The following is a 15,989-nucleotide window of genomic DNA, read 5'->3' on the forward strand; positions in this document are numbered from 1 at the left end:
CCACTGGATCCCACACTTTACACCAGTGCATCCCACGCTTTACACCACTGCATCCCACGCTTTACACCACTGCACCCCACGCTTTACTCCACTGCACCCCACACTTTAACACTGCATCCCAAGCTTTACACCACTGCACCCCACACTTTACTCAACTGAATCTCACGCTTTACACCACTGCATCCCAAGCTTTACACCACTACATCCCACGCTTAACTCCACTGCATTCGCCACTGCATTCAACACTTTACACCACTGCATCCCATGCTTAACTCCACTGGATCCTACACTTTACACCACTGCATCCCACGTTTTAAGCCACTGCATCCCACATTTTACACCACTGCATCAACACTTTACATCACTGCATTGCTGCTTTGCAAGCAACCTGTTCTTCAAGATAATCGTAAATTTAAAAATTTCAAAGCATCTTTTAACTATTTGACTGCTGAAATATTGCCATACACTTTGTAAATGGAATCACGTTGCCCTATAATTGTTATGTGCTTGCAACTAAGTTATATAGCTAAGCAAGTTTGTGGGTCCAAATGGAAAACGCGAATGCTGCCACGTCTATAAAACTGCTTGTATTTAGGGAGCTGCAAATAGCTAAAGTTGTAGGCTTTCTGTTCAGTATGCATTAGGGCTGTCATTGAATATTCTAAATTCGAATATATATTAATTTCGAAGGTGAAAATGAATATTCGAATGTGGAAAAAAACACCCGCGGTAGCAGACTAACGTTACCACAGCACAGCTCGCTCGAAACGCTCAATGTTGGTTCTATATACTGTGAAACTTCAATTAATGTATTTGTTTCAATCACTAAATGAAGCCTACTATATTTGGGACAAGAGTCGCAACCTTAAATTGCTTGCACAAAACTCTGTATCAGCACTCAACATTTGTTTGTTGTTGTTCATTTAAACCAACGCGCAGAGAGCGTGAAGGTGAGAGAGAGAAAGAGTGCCTGCGAGTCCGGGTGAGCCAGCGTGAGCTCTGTGGTCTTGGCCATTAGTTGATTTACTTGGTTTTTTTTATAGTAAAACGTTGTTAAATATGTTTAAACTCAAATAAACTACCTTTATGTCTCTTTGTATTAATTTGTCCTGTTACTGACGTAATGCATTGACAAAATGCACAACGAGATGTTCAAATATGTTTTGGAATGTATGCATGGGGAGATGTGGGATCCAGTGTTCATAACGAACACTGGATCCCACATCTCCCCATCTCTGATGTTAACTCCACTGGATCCCACACTTTACACCACTGCATCCCACGCTTAAGTCCACTGGATCCGACACTTTACACCACTGCATCCCACGCTTAAATTCCCTATGATCCCATGCTTAACTCCACTCCATCCCACACTTTACACCCAGGGTTCTCAACTCCAGTCCTCGCGACCCACTGCTCTGCATATTGTGTATGTCTCCTTATTTAACACAACTGATTCAGATCCTCAGCTTGTTAGGATAGCCGTAGAGTCTATCTTAACGAGCTGAGGATCTGAATCAGGTGTGTTAAGTAAGGGAGACATACACAATATGCAGAGCAGTGGGTCGCGAGGACTGGAGTTGAGAACCCCTGCTTTACACCATCCCACACTTTACACCACTGCATCCCACGCTTAACTCCACTCCATCCCACACTTTACACCACTGCATCCCATGCTTTACACCACTGCACCCCACGCTTTACACCACTGCATCCCACGCTTAACTCCACTCCATCCCACACTTTACACCACTGCATCCCACGCCCACGCTTTACACCACTGCATCACAAGCTTTACACCACAGCATCCCACGCTTTACACCAATGCATCCCACACTTTACAGCACTGCACCCCACACTTTACACCACTGCACCCCACACTTTACTCCACTGCACCCCACACTTTACTCCACTGCACCCCGCTGCATCCCACACTTTACACCACTGCACCCCACGCTTTACACCACCGCATCCCACGCTTTACACCACTGCATCCCACGCTTTACACCACTGCACCCCACGCTTTACACCACCGCATCCCACGCTTTACTCCACTGCACCCCACGCTTTACACCACTGCATCCCACGCTTAACTCCACTCCATCCCACACTTTACACCACTGCATCCCACGCCCATGCTTTACACCACTGCATCCCAAGCTTTACACCACTGCATCCCACGCTTTACACCACTGCACCCCACACTTTACACCACTGCACCCGACACTTTACACCATGCACCCCACACTTTACTCCACTGCATCCCACATTTTACTCCACTGCACCGCGCTGCATCCCACGCTTTACACCACTGCATCCCACGCTTTACACCAATGCATCCCACGCTTTACACAACTGGATCCATCATTATTTTATTAACATTGCAAAGAAGCAACAGGAAAATAAATGTGTGCCTGAACTAGGAGCATACTTGTAGAAATTAATAATATAACTCTGACGATCGGCAGCTGTAGTGCCCTCGAGAGGCATTGGAGGGCACTCTCTCCTTGTGTTATGTTTTCACCTTGGACTCATGTTTTATTATGTTCAGCTGTGTTTCATTATTGGTTAATGAATTCCTTATTTAAACCTGTGTTTCCCCTGTGTCCTTTGCAAAGTCTTGTTACCCTGTAAGCGTGCATTTCTGAGTGTTATTCCCTGTTCTGTTAATCCGTGTTTCCCTGGATTCTCAACCTTTGCCTGTATCCTGGACTGTTCACGAACCTGTGCTGCCTGCCTCGACCTACGCCTGTTTACACCACAAGTTATTGGATTGCCCTTGTTAATTTGTGTGCCTGGTTTATTCCTGTTTATGTTAAAGGTATAATAAAGTTCTGCGCATGGATCCGACCGCCTCTGTCTGTACGTTACGATAATGAACGATACAGCCGAGTGTTTTTCCTCCTCTGACTGGAAACGTGTCATAAGGCTTCTCATATTTGTCGTGTTTCCGAAATATTTTAGTTTTATTCTACAAAGCTTACAACTAGTGTGGCTCTTGTCCAAGCTTCTTTTTCCCTTCGACTTCAGAAGCCAAAATATTTCCACAAGTCAGCTTTTAACAAGGAGGGAGTTTGGATTAGACACTTAGCCATCGCATCTCTGTTATGTGCACGCCACAGACGGTCCGCGCACTGCACTTCCGCGCTTCAGAGTTCCGTCTTTCGCTTTCCGTCAATATTACGTTATTATAAATATATATATATATATATATTTTTTTTTTTTGAAAATCAATTTTTGACATTTGTGAATCAATTCAGAATCGTCCACATCCGCATCGCGATGCATCTAAGAATCGATTTTTTTCCCCCAACCCTACTTTACACCACTGCATCCCACGCTTTACACCACTGCATCTTGCAAGAGTGAAATTTGCTCACTGTGAGCCTCAGCCTGCTCTGACCCCACTCTGGGATTTTACATAGCTGAGTTTCTATTATTCCAAATTGCTCCCACTTTGTTTTAATACCACTAACAGTTGAACGTGGAATATTTAGTAGTGTGGAAATTTCATGAATGGACTTATTGCACAGATGGCAACTTGAATTCACTGAGCTCCTGAGAGCGACCCATTCTTTCACAGATGTGTGTACAAGCATCTTCATGCCTAGTGAAGAGACGACCAGGGCCTGTGAAGAGACGACTCAACGCCTGCGATATGTTATGGCGCTGTTTTATACATAAACAATATTTTTATTTTAATATTTATATATAAACAATATGAATGTAAGCCAGAGGAGAACTGGCCCCCGACTGAGCCTGGGTTCTCCCAAGGTTTTTTCTCCATCCAATCTGATGGAGTTTTGGTTCCTTGCCATTGTCGCCTTGCTTTTGGCTTGCTCAGTTGGGGTTATTTAGTGTTTAGCAATGTTGTTGATCTGTGTTGTACTACTTTCATGTTATCACTGTGAAGCTGCTTTGATACAATCTGTATTGTGAAAAGCGCTATATAAATAAATGTGACTTGACTTGACTAGTGCTTGATTTATACAACTGTGGGTATGGAAGTGAGTGGAACGCCTGAATTCAATGATTTGTAGGAGTGTCCCAATACTTTTGGAAATATAGTGTGTTTTACACACAGATTCTGGAAGTGCACAAATAAATCGGTGTGTGTTTCAAACATGAGTCACATACTTCCTGAGCTCCGTTCGCTCGTCTGCGGTCATTCTGCGCGATTCTGCGCCCGGCTGCAGTTTAGCGTATCTGTGAGAACACACACACATACATCAAATCAAAATTTTTAAATATCATCCATTATTAACCAAATTCAATTTCAGTATTAAAACAGCTCTACAGACAATAGAGGCATTATTCAGATCAGTTCAGTTCATGGTCTGTTCTTAGTGCAGCTAAATGTTTGTGTGATTGTGTGTGTGTTTAAGTGTGTCTGTGAGTGAGTGAGTGAGTGAGTGAGTGAGTGAGTGAGTGAGTGTGTGTGTGTGTGTGTGAGAGAGTGAGTATGAGTGAGTGTGTGTGAGAGTGTGTGTGAGAGTGGGTGAGTGAGTGAGTGAGTGAGTGTATGTGTGCGTGTGTGTGTGTGTACCCTACCTGTTGAGCAGCAGGTCCAGCACTTGTTTAGTAGTAGCGAAGGTCCTGTAAGTGCAGAGGAAGATGGTGACGTATGTGGAGTCGTTCCCTCTGAAGGCCGTCACCATGTTCTCCACCAGTCGCTCCAGCGTCCCGGCTCTGATGATGCGCAGCTTACAGGTCTCGTACAGACCCAGACCTGAGTCCGAGTCCAGACCCGTCCAGCGCTGGCTCCTGCTCGACGACTGGTACAACTGGACCTTCCTCAGCGTGATGCTGAACACGGCACCGTCCTCCACCTCCTCACCGATCTCCTGACTCGCATTCTACACACACACGAAGAAGACATCAGTTCACACGACACGACAGGCATTCATCAGGCATTCATCTGCTGCTGTGAGTTCATGAGTGTTAAAGGGATACTCCACCCTAAAATGAAAATTCTGTCAGTATTTACTCACCCTCATGTTGTTCCAATCCCGTAAGACCTTCGTTCATCTTCGGAACACAAATTAAGATATTTAAGATATTAAGATCACTCCTGCATACAGTCCATAGGCTTCTTGAGGGACTGGCTCTTGCTGTCCTCGAAAAGTCATTAAAGACATCGTTAAAATAGTCCAAGTGACTACAGGGGCTCAATCTTAAGTTTATCAAACGACTAGAACACTTTTGTGCGCAAAAAAACAACAAAAATAACGACTTTATTTCAACTATTCGTTTTTTTCTCCCTCTGCGCGAGTCAGGTTACTAGTTTAATAGCGTAAGCTTCTGTTATTGTACGTCACACGCATCACACACACATGACCAGCGTCGGCCAATAGTGAGCCTACGTGTGACGTAGCTCTACGCAATCACACTACGTTAACTGACTTACAGGCTCATGGAGAAGGAAGTGAATAGTTGAAATAAAGTCGTTATTTTTGTTGTTTTTTTGCGCACAAAAGTGTTCTCATCATTTGATAAACTTAAGATTGAGCCCCTGTAGTCACTTGGACTATTTTAACGATGTCTTTAATGACTTTTCGGGGACAGCAAGAGCCAGTCCCTCAAGAAGCCTATGGACTGTATGCAGGAGCGATCTTAATATCTTAAATATCTTAATTTGTGTTCCGAAGATGAACGAAGGTCTTACGGGGTTGGAACAACATGAGGGTGAGTAAATACTGACAGAATTTTCATTTTTGGGTGAACTAACCCTTTAAAGGGATACTCCACCCAAAAATGACAATTCTGTCATCATTTACTCATCCTCAAGTGAAGAATGATTGGAACCAAACAGTTGTTTGGCACCATTGACTTCCATAATAGAAAAAAAAATACTATGAAAGTCAATAGTGCCAAAGTTCCAATCGTTCTACAAAATATCTTCCTTTGTGTTCAGCAGAAGACAGAAACTCATACAGGTTTGCAACAACTTGAGGGTGAGTAAATAATGACATAATTTTCTTTTTTGGTATGGAGTATCCCTTTAAAGTTGACATATTACACCCGTCCACAAGATGTAATATAAATCTATGGCGTCCATGTGTCTGTGAAATTTCAGCCCAAAATACCAGATCATTTATTAAAGGTCGTCAAATTTGCCCTTTTGTGTGTGAGCAAAACATGCAGTTTTTGTGTGTGTCCCTTTAAATGCAAAACTCCGTCTCCGTTCAGAAGAGGGCGGAGCCTTTACACAAGCTTCAGAGACTCCACAACACAGGTCAATCTCACTGATCCTTCAGAGGACGGAGCCTATAGACCATTTCACAAGATGTAAACAACACTGGTCCAGAAGCACTTCCTGTTTCAGTTTGTAACTGTTTTCTTTATTTCACATGTAAATAAAACATCTTAAAGATGTTTGTTTAACTTTTTGATTCAGTTTTAAATGTTCTGTTGGTTGTATTTTATCCCAGCTTTTATGTAGTGTTAAAAAACTGAAACAGGAAGTGCTTTTGGACCAGTGTTGTTTACATCTTGTGAAATGGTCTATACATGAGCTTCAGAGACTCCACAACACAGGCCAATCTCACTGATCCAGATTCAGGAGTAACCAGCAGCGAGTGTGCAGCCTTACGGAGAGACTCAGGGAGAGCTTCACTTTTACACGTTTCAGAATGTTAGCGGAGACATTTCTGTAACTGTTCTGTAAACAATTCTGTAAATGTAGCTGTTGTGGCGTTACACTGATCACTTCATCGTCATGTTGAGTTGAACTCTTCCACAAGTGTCCACAGTTCCTGAGGTGTTTATAAGAGAGTAGTGACATGTTCTGGTCGATAGTGTTCAAGTGTCATCCATGCTCAACCACAGAACAGTTTCAGGCTTTGTTGGATCTTCTCCATTGCGCTAGAACTGGTCTCTGTTGGCGCTCGCTTGTGGTGTGTGCAGATTAAGGGCCGGAATATTATTTTAAGATTCTCTTCATATGGCAGAAGAAATGAAATCTGCACAAACAAAATTACCAGGTTTTACCTTCTAATGCACAAGCTTCGAGAGAGAGAGAGAGAGAGAGAGAGAGAGAGAGAGAGAGAGAGAGAGAGAAGGTGTGTCTTGTTTCAGGAAGCATCAGTGACTCACATCGATCAATAACTGAAACATAAAACAAGTTGCACAATCACCATCTGTGCGTGTGTGTGTGTGTGTGTGTGTGTGTGTGTGTGTGTGAAACTAGGGATGAGCAAAACCACAGTCCTGAACAACTACTCAAACATGACACACACACTCAGTGTTCCTGACAAATAAAGGAGAGAAACTAGAAGAGAGAAATATTCATCCCTCTGACCTCTTTGAATATGATCTATAAATCAGTCTTCAGGGAACATTCGGGATTCGGGTTTCGGCAAATAAAGCTCAGGCATTACCCAGAGTGCTTTGCACAGAGAGCCGTCCGTGCTTTACAAGTTTCCAGATCAGACTAACAGGAGTCAGTCGACGGAACTGAGTCCATAAGAGTCGTGTGGATAAAAGCTTCGGCATCAACTGTACAAATGTAGAGGTAATAATCAATATTAAACAGGACTGGAGAACGCTGGATATTTAGCCACGCAGGCACACACACGATAATCTGACAAAGATAAAACACATATTTTTGTAATAACAACCCATGCCAGTTTAATACTTAATAATAATTAGTAACAACTTTTACTGACACAATCATAAAGTTACTGTAACTTAGTGACCTTTAAATAATATAACATATTCAAATATATGTATAGTAACATGTTATAATCACATTACATTTGGTGCTGATCATGAATAAGGAATTAAACTGCATAACAATGAAAGTGTTATACATGTGGTTGCACTGATTTATCATGGTGGACAACTGATGACGAAGTGTTTATTAAGTGGCATCATCCTTATTTTTTATTTCATATTTTTCTGCAGATTATGATATTCAAAATAATATTGCTTATAATAATACAGTCTATTATTAGTAGTATTTTTATAAGTAATATTATTTTGAATATTTCTAGTGTAATAATAGCCTAATACAGTCTGTTATCATAACTGCTGCTCCACACAAGTTATTGTTTGTACCTGCAGCTGAGGTGTGTCCGGGTCCAGCGGAGTGAATCGGTTCAGAACCGCAGGATTCGGTTCGTCGTGAATCTCGAGTCTCACCGACTCCCGGATGCTCCGGATCCGCCAAACACTGGCGTCAAACATGACGAACTCACATCCCGCAACACACACCATCGGTACCAGGAAACCCAACCGAACTACAGCCTCACGCGGCCACCACTGACTGAGTGAGGGATAGGAGTGAGTGCGAGAGAGAGTTCGGGCCCCGCCTCTTCTCCGCTCGGATCATGACATCATTCTAACATCAGAACCACAGAATGTCAATCAACACGAGACAGAAGGAGATGGGTCCAGGAGGCTAAAATTGGGCGGAGCTTTGGGCGACCAATATATCAAACACAATAATAATATTTAACACAGATCGCTGATTTCATTCATATTTTTTGTTCGAATCCGTGGAATTATTATATTTGAATGCAATGTACTTTCTATCAGCGCCCGTTGAGCGGCTGAGCGCCCCCTCCTGGATAGCTAGAATAGTTAACGAGAGAAAAAATCTAATTCTGTAAGTCATATTAATTTCTTATTTCTTAAGAAACGTTCTCATTATAATGACTTAGTTTCTTATTATATTGAGAAAGTTTCTCATAATAATGACTCAGTATCTCATTATATTGAGAAAGTTTTTCATAATAATGACTGAGTATCATAATAATGAGAAACTTTGTCGTAATAATGACCTAACTTCTCGCACTTCTACGCATGTGCAGTGTTACTGTCTATGGTGCAGAGCAGTGGAGCAGAAGGGAGTGGCACGCTAGCGACATCCGCTGGTCAAAGCCATGTAAATGCATCACAGAAACGGATCACACAAACATGGCACGCTCTGCAAAACAGTTGTTTTCATTCAAGTCATTGTGGTCTACTACGGAGTGCAATCTGTAATATCATTAAATAACATAAATAAAAAATAAAAATGTCCATGCACGAAAAGGTGAAAGTGGATACAGAACCAGGATGGTTACCATGGTAACGAAGGACGCCTGCTTGTGCACACCCACACTAGACTTCACCTTGGGGTTCTAAGCATGCGTCAAAACCGCCGCCATCTTGGAACAGGGGTCTTGTCATAGGAAGTAGCTAGGTAACGCTGCTATCTCTGCCTTTACTTCGAATTCATTGATGGTGGCCGACTTTTGTGCAGCGTATGATGTTCACGGATGAAATCTGAACTAGGAAGAATGTTTAAAAAAAAAAATCTTTCTGGAATCAATGATAAAAAAATCGCATTCATGATGATTTATGGTGATTTTATTCCTGTTAGACCTGTGTCTACTACATTGACACTGATGCATTAGAGTGGAGGGGCTCCGCTGTTTCAAGATGGCGGCTCTATTGACGCATTTGTTCCAATGAACTGCCTTAGCCAAGGCGAGGTCTAGTGTATATGTCTATGGAGCACACCTACGAAAACTGTGTTATACTTATATGAACTTACAAAATCTTATTAAAGTTGGAATTTTCAGTGAAAAGTACAGGTAGATGGAACACCTGCTAGGCATTGCTGCCGGTCGCACCTCCTCCGATGCCCACAGGTCACCTGCAGGGTCATCAGTCAGGAACCACCATTCACCAACGTTTCACTCCTTTAATCCTGGAATGTTTCCTGGTGGTGGAGCAGTGACAGGGACGTCTCCCTGTCACCCCCTGCAGCTGATAGATATTACCCTCTGCGGCTGTTATCAGTGTTTGTAGGGCCCTATTATTTTTATTTTTATGCCTTTTATTATTATGCCTTATTTTTTCCCAAATTCCGTTTTATTTTTTTCCCAAATTCCGTTTTTTTCCATTTTCATTTTTGCAAATTCCGTTTTTTCCATTTTAATTTTTGGGAATTCAGTTTTTTTTACCCATTACTGTTATTTTAGATATAAAAAGAGTGTGCTTTTAATGTTAAATGTACACAAATAAAATAGGCATTTACTCTTAAAATGGCATTAACTCTTACTTTTTAGCACAAATACTGCATGATGCAACATAACACTGCACTCTTCAAGTAACAACAAAATATGGTTATATGTCCTGTAAAATAAATTAAAGTCTCTCTCTCTCTCTCTCTCTCTCTCTCTCTCTCTCTCTCTCTCTCGGACACACTCTGTCTGTCGCACGTGCACTGTAAAGCACTCTCTCGGACCTCATTTACACCTGGTATTAAAATGCGATCTTTATCCAGATAAGTTATCCGGATAATAAAAAACGCATGTTAATGCAAGGTGTAAATACGTTGTGATTGGATTGTGATCGGATCTGCCTGACCACATCTGGAGGTAGTCTGGCTCGCATAGTGTTTGGATCTTGTGTAAACGCAATCAGGTTGTTAAAACCACATATGTATATTTTACTCCTCCCAAAAATGCTAAAAAATAAACGAGTGAGAGCATGTTATATAGGCTATATGTCATGTTATAGTCAGATATGACGGCGCTACTGCGAGACGCATCACCGCAGATGAGCAGCTGAGCGTCTATTCATCAAGCCAACGTGCAAACATCGCAAATAAAAGTGAAAGTAAGTCACATGATCTTACCAGGGCTGTTGCCACTCTCTTATCCCCCTATTTCCACCGGAAAAAGAACTGGTTCGGAACTGGTGCTGGTTCAAAGTTGGTTCGGAGTTGGTTCAACTTGCGAACCCGTTCAGAACCTGTTTGTTTTTCCGCTGAATAGAGCGCCCAGGGAACGACGTTGTTACGTCACTGTGCACGTCGCTAGAAATGCGTCGCTTGCAAGTACATGATTGCTTTGGGATTATCTCTAATTCGTGTACCAAGAAAACTTTAAAAACAATTGAAATATGTAAGTCTTTTTTAATCTTTTCGTTTGAGATCTTTTCTGATAAGTTATCCTGTCTTGTGTCATTTTTCTTTCCATTTATTTGTTCTATATCGTGACTGTTTTCTTCTTTGCTTATGTTTAAAAAATAAATAAATAAAAATGCTTGCGTGTTTCTGCAGTTTCTCCTGGCTTTGCGATGGTCAGAAAATATGTTTAGAACACATCTAAACCCGCCCCAGCCCCCGACGTAAACATGACGTGCTAAAAGAACAGTTCTAGTCCAGCAAAGAGTTGGTGCTGCTTTGGAACCAGTTTTTCCGGCCGCGAACCGGTTCTTTGGCTGTCAAAACAAAGAACTGGTTCGCGCGCCGGCACCGGCTCCGAACCGGCTCTCAAAATGCTTTGGTGGAAAAGGGGCTTTATTGATGTCTTTAATTTTGAAATTAGCTGATGATAAATAAAATACAGCTCATATCTGTTGCTTTTGGTGGCGTGCAATCCATTAAATCTGCATACGCAGATTTACGCGGGAGTTGAAGATTGGATTTATATCCGTTTTGCAAAAACACATTTATGTGGCCAGGTGTAAATGGAATCGGTAAGATCAGAACACTTATTATCCGGATAAATTATCTGGATACAGATCTCATTTTAATACCAGGTGTAAATGGGATCTCGGACACACTCTCTCTCGTGCAATGTCACTTCGCTTTTGTCCAGTCCGGCCCAGTCCAGAAAGATGTGTACGGAGGGGATGGGGGTGTACGTGCGTGTGTGTGTGTGTGTGTGTGTGTGTGCGTCGAGTTTCTTAACTTTTTCGCCGACGAAAGCAGAGCCGTGGAGAATAACAGGAGGGGTTGAGTCGCCCAGATTTGCTTCCCCGTCTGCATTTTCCCCAGACATACGTTATTCTCCCACACAAAAAACGAATTTCATTCCAAATATGTAAAATTCGGCGAAATTCCGCGTTAACACTAGATTCCGCCATTAATTGGCCAATTCCGCGATTCCGTCCGCGAAATTATAGGGCCCTATGTTAGTTGTTCTTTCGCCAGCTCTTGTCTTTCCTCCTCAGCCAAAGCCAAAAGCTCCCTTTCTCTGCCTCCTCTAGCCGCTAGCTCTTTGTTTGCCTTCTTTAGGTTTCCTCCGGTCACTCCTATGTCCCTCAGATAGCGTGTGGTTGACAGTCCCACGTAGCCTGGGCATCCAACCTCCACTGGATAGATAGAGGTCTTCCAGCCATCCTCCAGGCACTCAGCAGTCAACAGGCTCCGTGATTTTGATGGCTTGATCCTCATTCGTGCCCAAAACATCAACTCGTCCATCCGTTTCAGCAATCTTGATGTGCATGCTGCAGTCTGAAGGAGGCTGGTGACGTCGTCCATGTACGTCCTCAGACGGGGTAGTCTCTGCTCAGATGGTAATTTGATCCACCCAAACATTTGTCTTGCTCCAATGAGGATTACCTTAAAGGCTGACACGAACAAGATGGCACAACCCGGCGATTCCTATTTCTAACTGTTGCCACCCGGTTGTAAAATCTTGGAGGGCAAAACACATTTGCAGATCATTGAAGTAGGATGCAACCATGTTCTTTATGCAGGATGGCATATAGAAGAACTCCATGGCGTAGGTTATCAGCTGGTGTGGGACTGATCCATACGCGTTAGCAAGGTCAAGCCAGACGACATGCAGGTGTGTCTTCTCCTGTTTGGCCTTCTGGATCTGGATCATTGTAGAGTTGGTGTCAATGTACCTATTCTCAAGAAGGTAACTGGTTATCCTTCTGGCCAACACTGAGAAGAAGATTTTCCTTCTACGTTTAACAGAGCGATGTTTCTGAACTGGCTAATGTCTTTGGAGTTCACTTCCTTGGGGATGAAGACCGCTACAGCTCTTTGCCACTCGAATTGAATAACGTTGCTTTTTCCAGGCAGTTCTCATGAAGTACCATGGCATATCTAGTACCTTGGGGTAGTTCTTATAGAGCTTGTAGGGGATTCCATTGGCGCCTGACCTTACCATCTCCACGACTTGCCTGACTTCACTGAGCTTGGGGGGCATAATGTTAAACACAGCAGTCTGAGGTGCAGGCTTAGGCACGTACCCTTGGGTTCCTAATGGCACATTCCTTACTGGATCGCTGTAGTGTTCTTTGACGTGCTGTTCCAGTTTTTCCCTGGTGGTTTTGAGTTTCCCACTCTTCTTTTCCTCCAGCAGCTGTCTGGCAGGCTTAAAGGGGTCTTTGAAGAAGCTGGCTTGTTCTTTCTGTTTCCGTTTGCTGCGCTTGTGTATACGTTCTGCCCTGCAAAGCCTGGGCAGTCTTTGCCTCACCTCCTCCCACAAGGCTTTCAGACCCTTTTTTTCTACCAGCGTTGCCTTCCTCCAGTTTTTCCGTAGTTGTCGGCGCCTTCGCACTAGCAGGTCAATCTCCTTTTCCCTCCTTCCCTTCTCTCTTTGGGTGGTCCTCTGGTTGGAGGTAGCTTCGCCAAAACCTGTTCTCACAGGCCTGATATAGGACATCCCCAATCTGTTTGAGCTTGGATTCCACCGCTCCTTGCAGAGATCCTTCCAGTATCTTGGCCAGGTCAGTGTCCAGAGTTCACCATGCCCCTGTCTCGCATGATTTTGGCCATTTGACCTTCTAGTTGGTTTCTTTGTCTCTGCTTTTGGCTCTGTCCTGTGTGAGTTGGTGGCAACTGGGTCTTGGTACTCCATGTGGGGGCTCTCCCTCCACCAGTGGGCCTTCTTCCACTGTGACATCTTTGCCTTTTGCAACATTGGGTCCATCGGCTCTGTGGTTTTCGACCTGGCTTTTGGTCCCTCTTGGCTCACCTGCTAAGGCAGTGCAAAGTTGCTTTTGGCCCTTCTGCCCACACTTTCACATCCCCTCGTGGATTCGCAACCTTTTCCCATCCGCATTCACACTTCCGGAGGATCTTCTTTTCCTTTTCTGAAGTTCTAGTATTCATCTCGTTGTCTGTTTTCATTGCTACATTAAAAATGATGAAGTCTTAGCCTACTTACAAGTTGTGGCCCAACAACTGCTTTCTCTTGTTTTAAAGTCGGAACTGCTTTGTGTTTTAGTAACAGTTTCTTGTTGAATCCGGCATTGAGATTCTGGAAGCTGTCTCTCGTAAAATGCTCAGCAAAGAGAGCTAGATTACGATCGTCATTTTCAGGAACATAATCAAACATAAATTGTATCCATTGTTGACGAAGTACAGCGTCCGTGGGAAGCCCGAACACAGAAGACCTGACAGCTGGGTGAACATAACACACTCGACATGCCGCAGAAATATGCGCATGCCTTTTTTGCATATTCCGGAGGGAGGGTTGATGCAAATGTTTGGGTTAGTGACATCTAAAACCCAGCAGTAGTCCCAATCGAATCGTTTTTGTAGGCAATATACTTCCTGATTTTTAAAAGACGATATCTCTGCTTACACTGAACTTTCAGCGCTGCAACTTTGCAGATACTGTTCATGCACCAACAGCAACATTACACACTATTTAAAATGAAAAAAGTGAAATCGCAGTCAACCCCCCCCCCCCCCTTTAACGGATGCTCTGAAGTAAAGTTTTCAGACTCAGCAACGATTGTATTTAATTGTACAGTACAATCATAACACAGTACAGACATTATCTTCATATCATAATGTCATTAAACATAACAATATTGCTGGCCATACATTGATGACATACACTCACATCCGGCGCCGCACACTTGTTACATTCCCTTTAGCATATCCAGTGGATGCATAACGCAAACCCAGTCAAACGTGTGACTGCAGTATCTTATGCGCCTTATAATCCGGTGCGCCCTATATATGAAAAATGTTCTAAAATAGACCTTATTCGATCTGCGTCATCAGTGTTTGCGGCGGCCATTTTGTTGACATCATTTGTTGAAACCACGGAAACTGTCAGTCTGTCAATGGACAAGCGAGGTAGCGTCGGGGATTATCCATGATATTATCACTGTTTTTTTTTAAACAGCGTGATGGTGTTGTGTAATACACGGCTGTTCTAACAACAGCAATAAGAACATCAGAGTTAGTTTTTATGCGATAAGATACCGACTGTCAGAAAACGTGAAGGGTAGGAGACAGGGTTGAGACAGTGCAGGAGAGGCTAGCTAGGATAAATTGGCTAAACTTTCAGCCAACTCCCCAAAGAAGAGTCTGTTCCTATCATTTTACCACAGGTTTCACACATAATCCGTGTGCAATACGTGTGCGTAGGCACGTGTGCAATACGTGTGCGCAAGCAGGACGCAAGTGCTTTAAATATGCTGCATTTGCACTGCATAACCGATCCGCGGCTGTACCCCGAACACCCCGGTACTCACTATTTTTATTTTAACACATACTCATTATTTCAACAACGTAAGCCAATTATTTCATGCATTACTTCTATATATTAAAGGGCATATTGCAGGTTAGAGGACCCAACGAGTCAATGCATAGAAAAACAATGTAGGAACTAGATTTTCTTTAAAATATACGTATAAACACGCCACAGAAGCTTCTGCAGTCGTTTTTGTGAGAAAATTTTACTTCCGCGTCTGAAAATGGGCGTGGCGGGCGTGACGCAATGAGCGGGAGAGCGGTCGATTCACACAACAGGAAAACAATGGATCGCATGACATTTCGGACGCTGAGGAAATACTCGTATGACGGATCAAGCCATAAAGTTATGAGCCTGCTATGCTAAAGAGATCAGGGACAGGCCAGGATAATGTCAGACAGAATGGTCAGAGAAAAATTGAGCTGTGATGTGAGGAGAACCAGTGGAGAACAGGACAGGTGCCTTTTAGGTGAGAGACGTAAGTTACTTATAGTATACACGTTCGCTAACGATATACACTGTGCTCACAATATTGTACAGATTATTATGATCCTATAACAGGCCAGCAGACATTAGTATGTTTAGGGTAGATTTATATACTATTAAATGTATAAAAACTTTACTTGAGTATATTTCTATACTAAAAGCATAGGCTATACTCGGGTAAATTTTTAATACATATTTTTCACCTTGGTTATAACATAAACAGAACATTAAAGGTTTGAGTATTTAAACAACCAATTTTGTTTTTCAATTACAAGT

At 42.9% G+C, this 15,989-nt stretch overlaps 1 protein-coding gene across 3 annotated transcripts in view; it reads right to left on the minus strand.

The window, feature by feature from the left end:
• The window catches only part of ralgdsb (ral guanine nucleotide dissociation stimulator b), an 84,851-nt gene that overhangs the window by 45,724 nt on the left and 23,138 nt on the right, over window positions 1-15,989 (minus strand). For 2 of the 3 annotated variants that reach the window (XM_039650217.2, XM_039650216.2), the window contains exons 1-3: window positions 8,059-8,292; window positions 4,552-4,856; window positions 4,138-4,206 (exon numbers count right to left, since the gene is read on the minus strand). In XM_039650217.2, the coding sequence (XP_039506151.1) occupies window positions 4,138-4,206; window positions 4,552-4,856; window positions 8,059-8,217 (533 nt within the window). In that variant the 5' untranslated portion in view covers window positions 8,218-8,292. Of the gene's footprint in view, window positions 1-4,137; window positions 4,207-4,551; window positions 4,857-8,058; window positions 8,293-15,989 lie in introns of those variants that run through there. The other variant, XM_039650218.2, reaches the window with a different exon arrangement.

This window comes from Pimephales promelas, chromosome 19, assembly GCF_988280905.1.
Source record: "Pimephales promelas chromosome 19, fPimPro1.hap1.1, whole genome shotgun sequence".
Classification (NCBI taxonomy): Eukaryota; Metazoa; Chordata; class Actinopteri; order Cypriniformes; family Leuciscidae; genus Pimephales; species Pimephales promelas.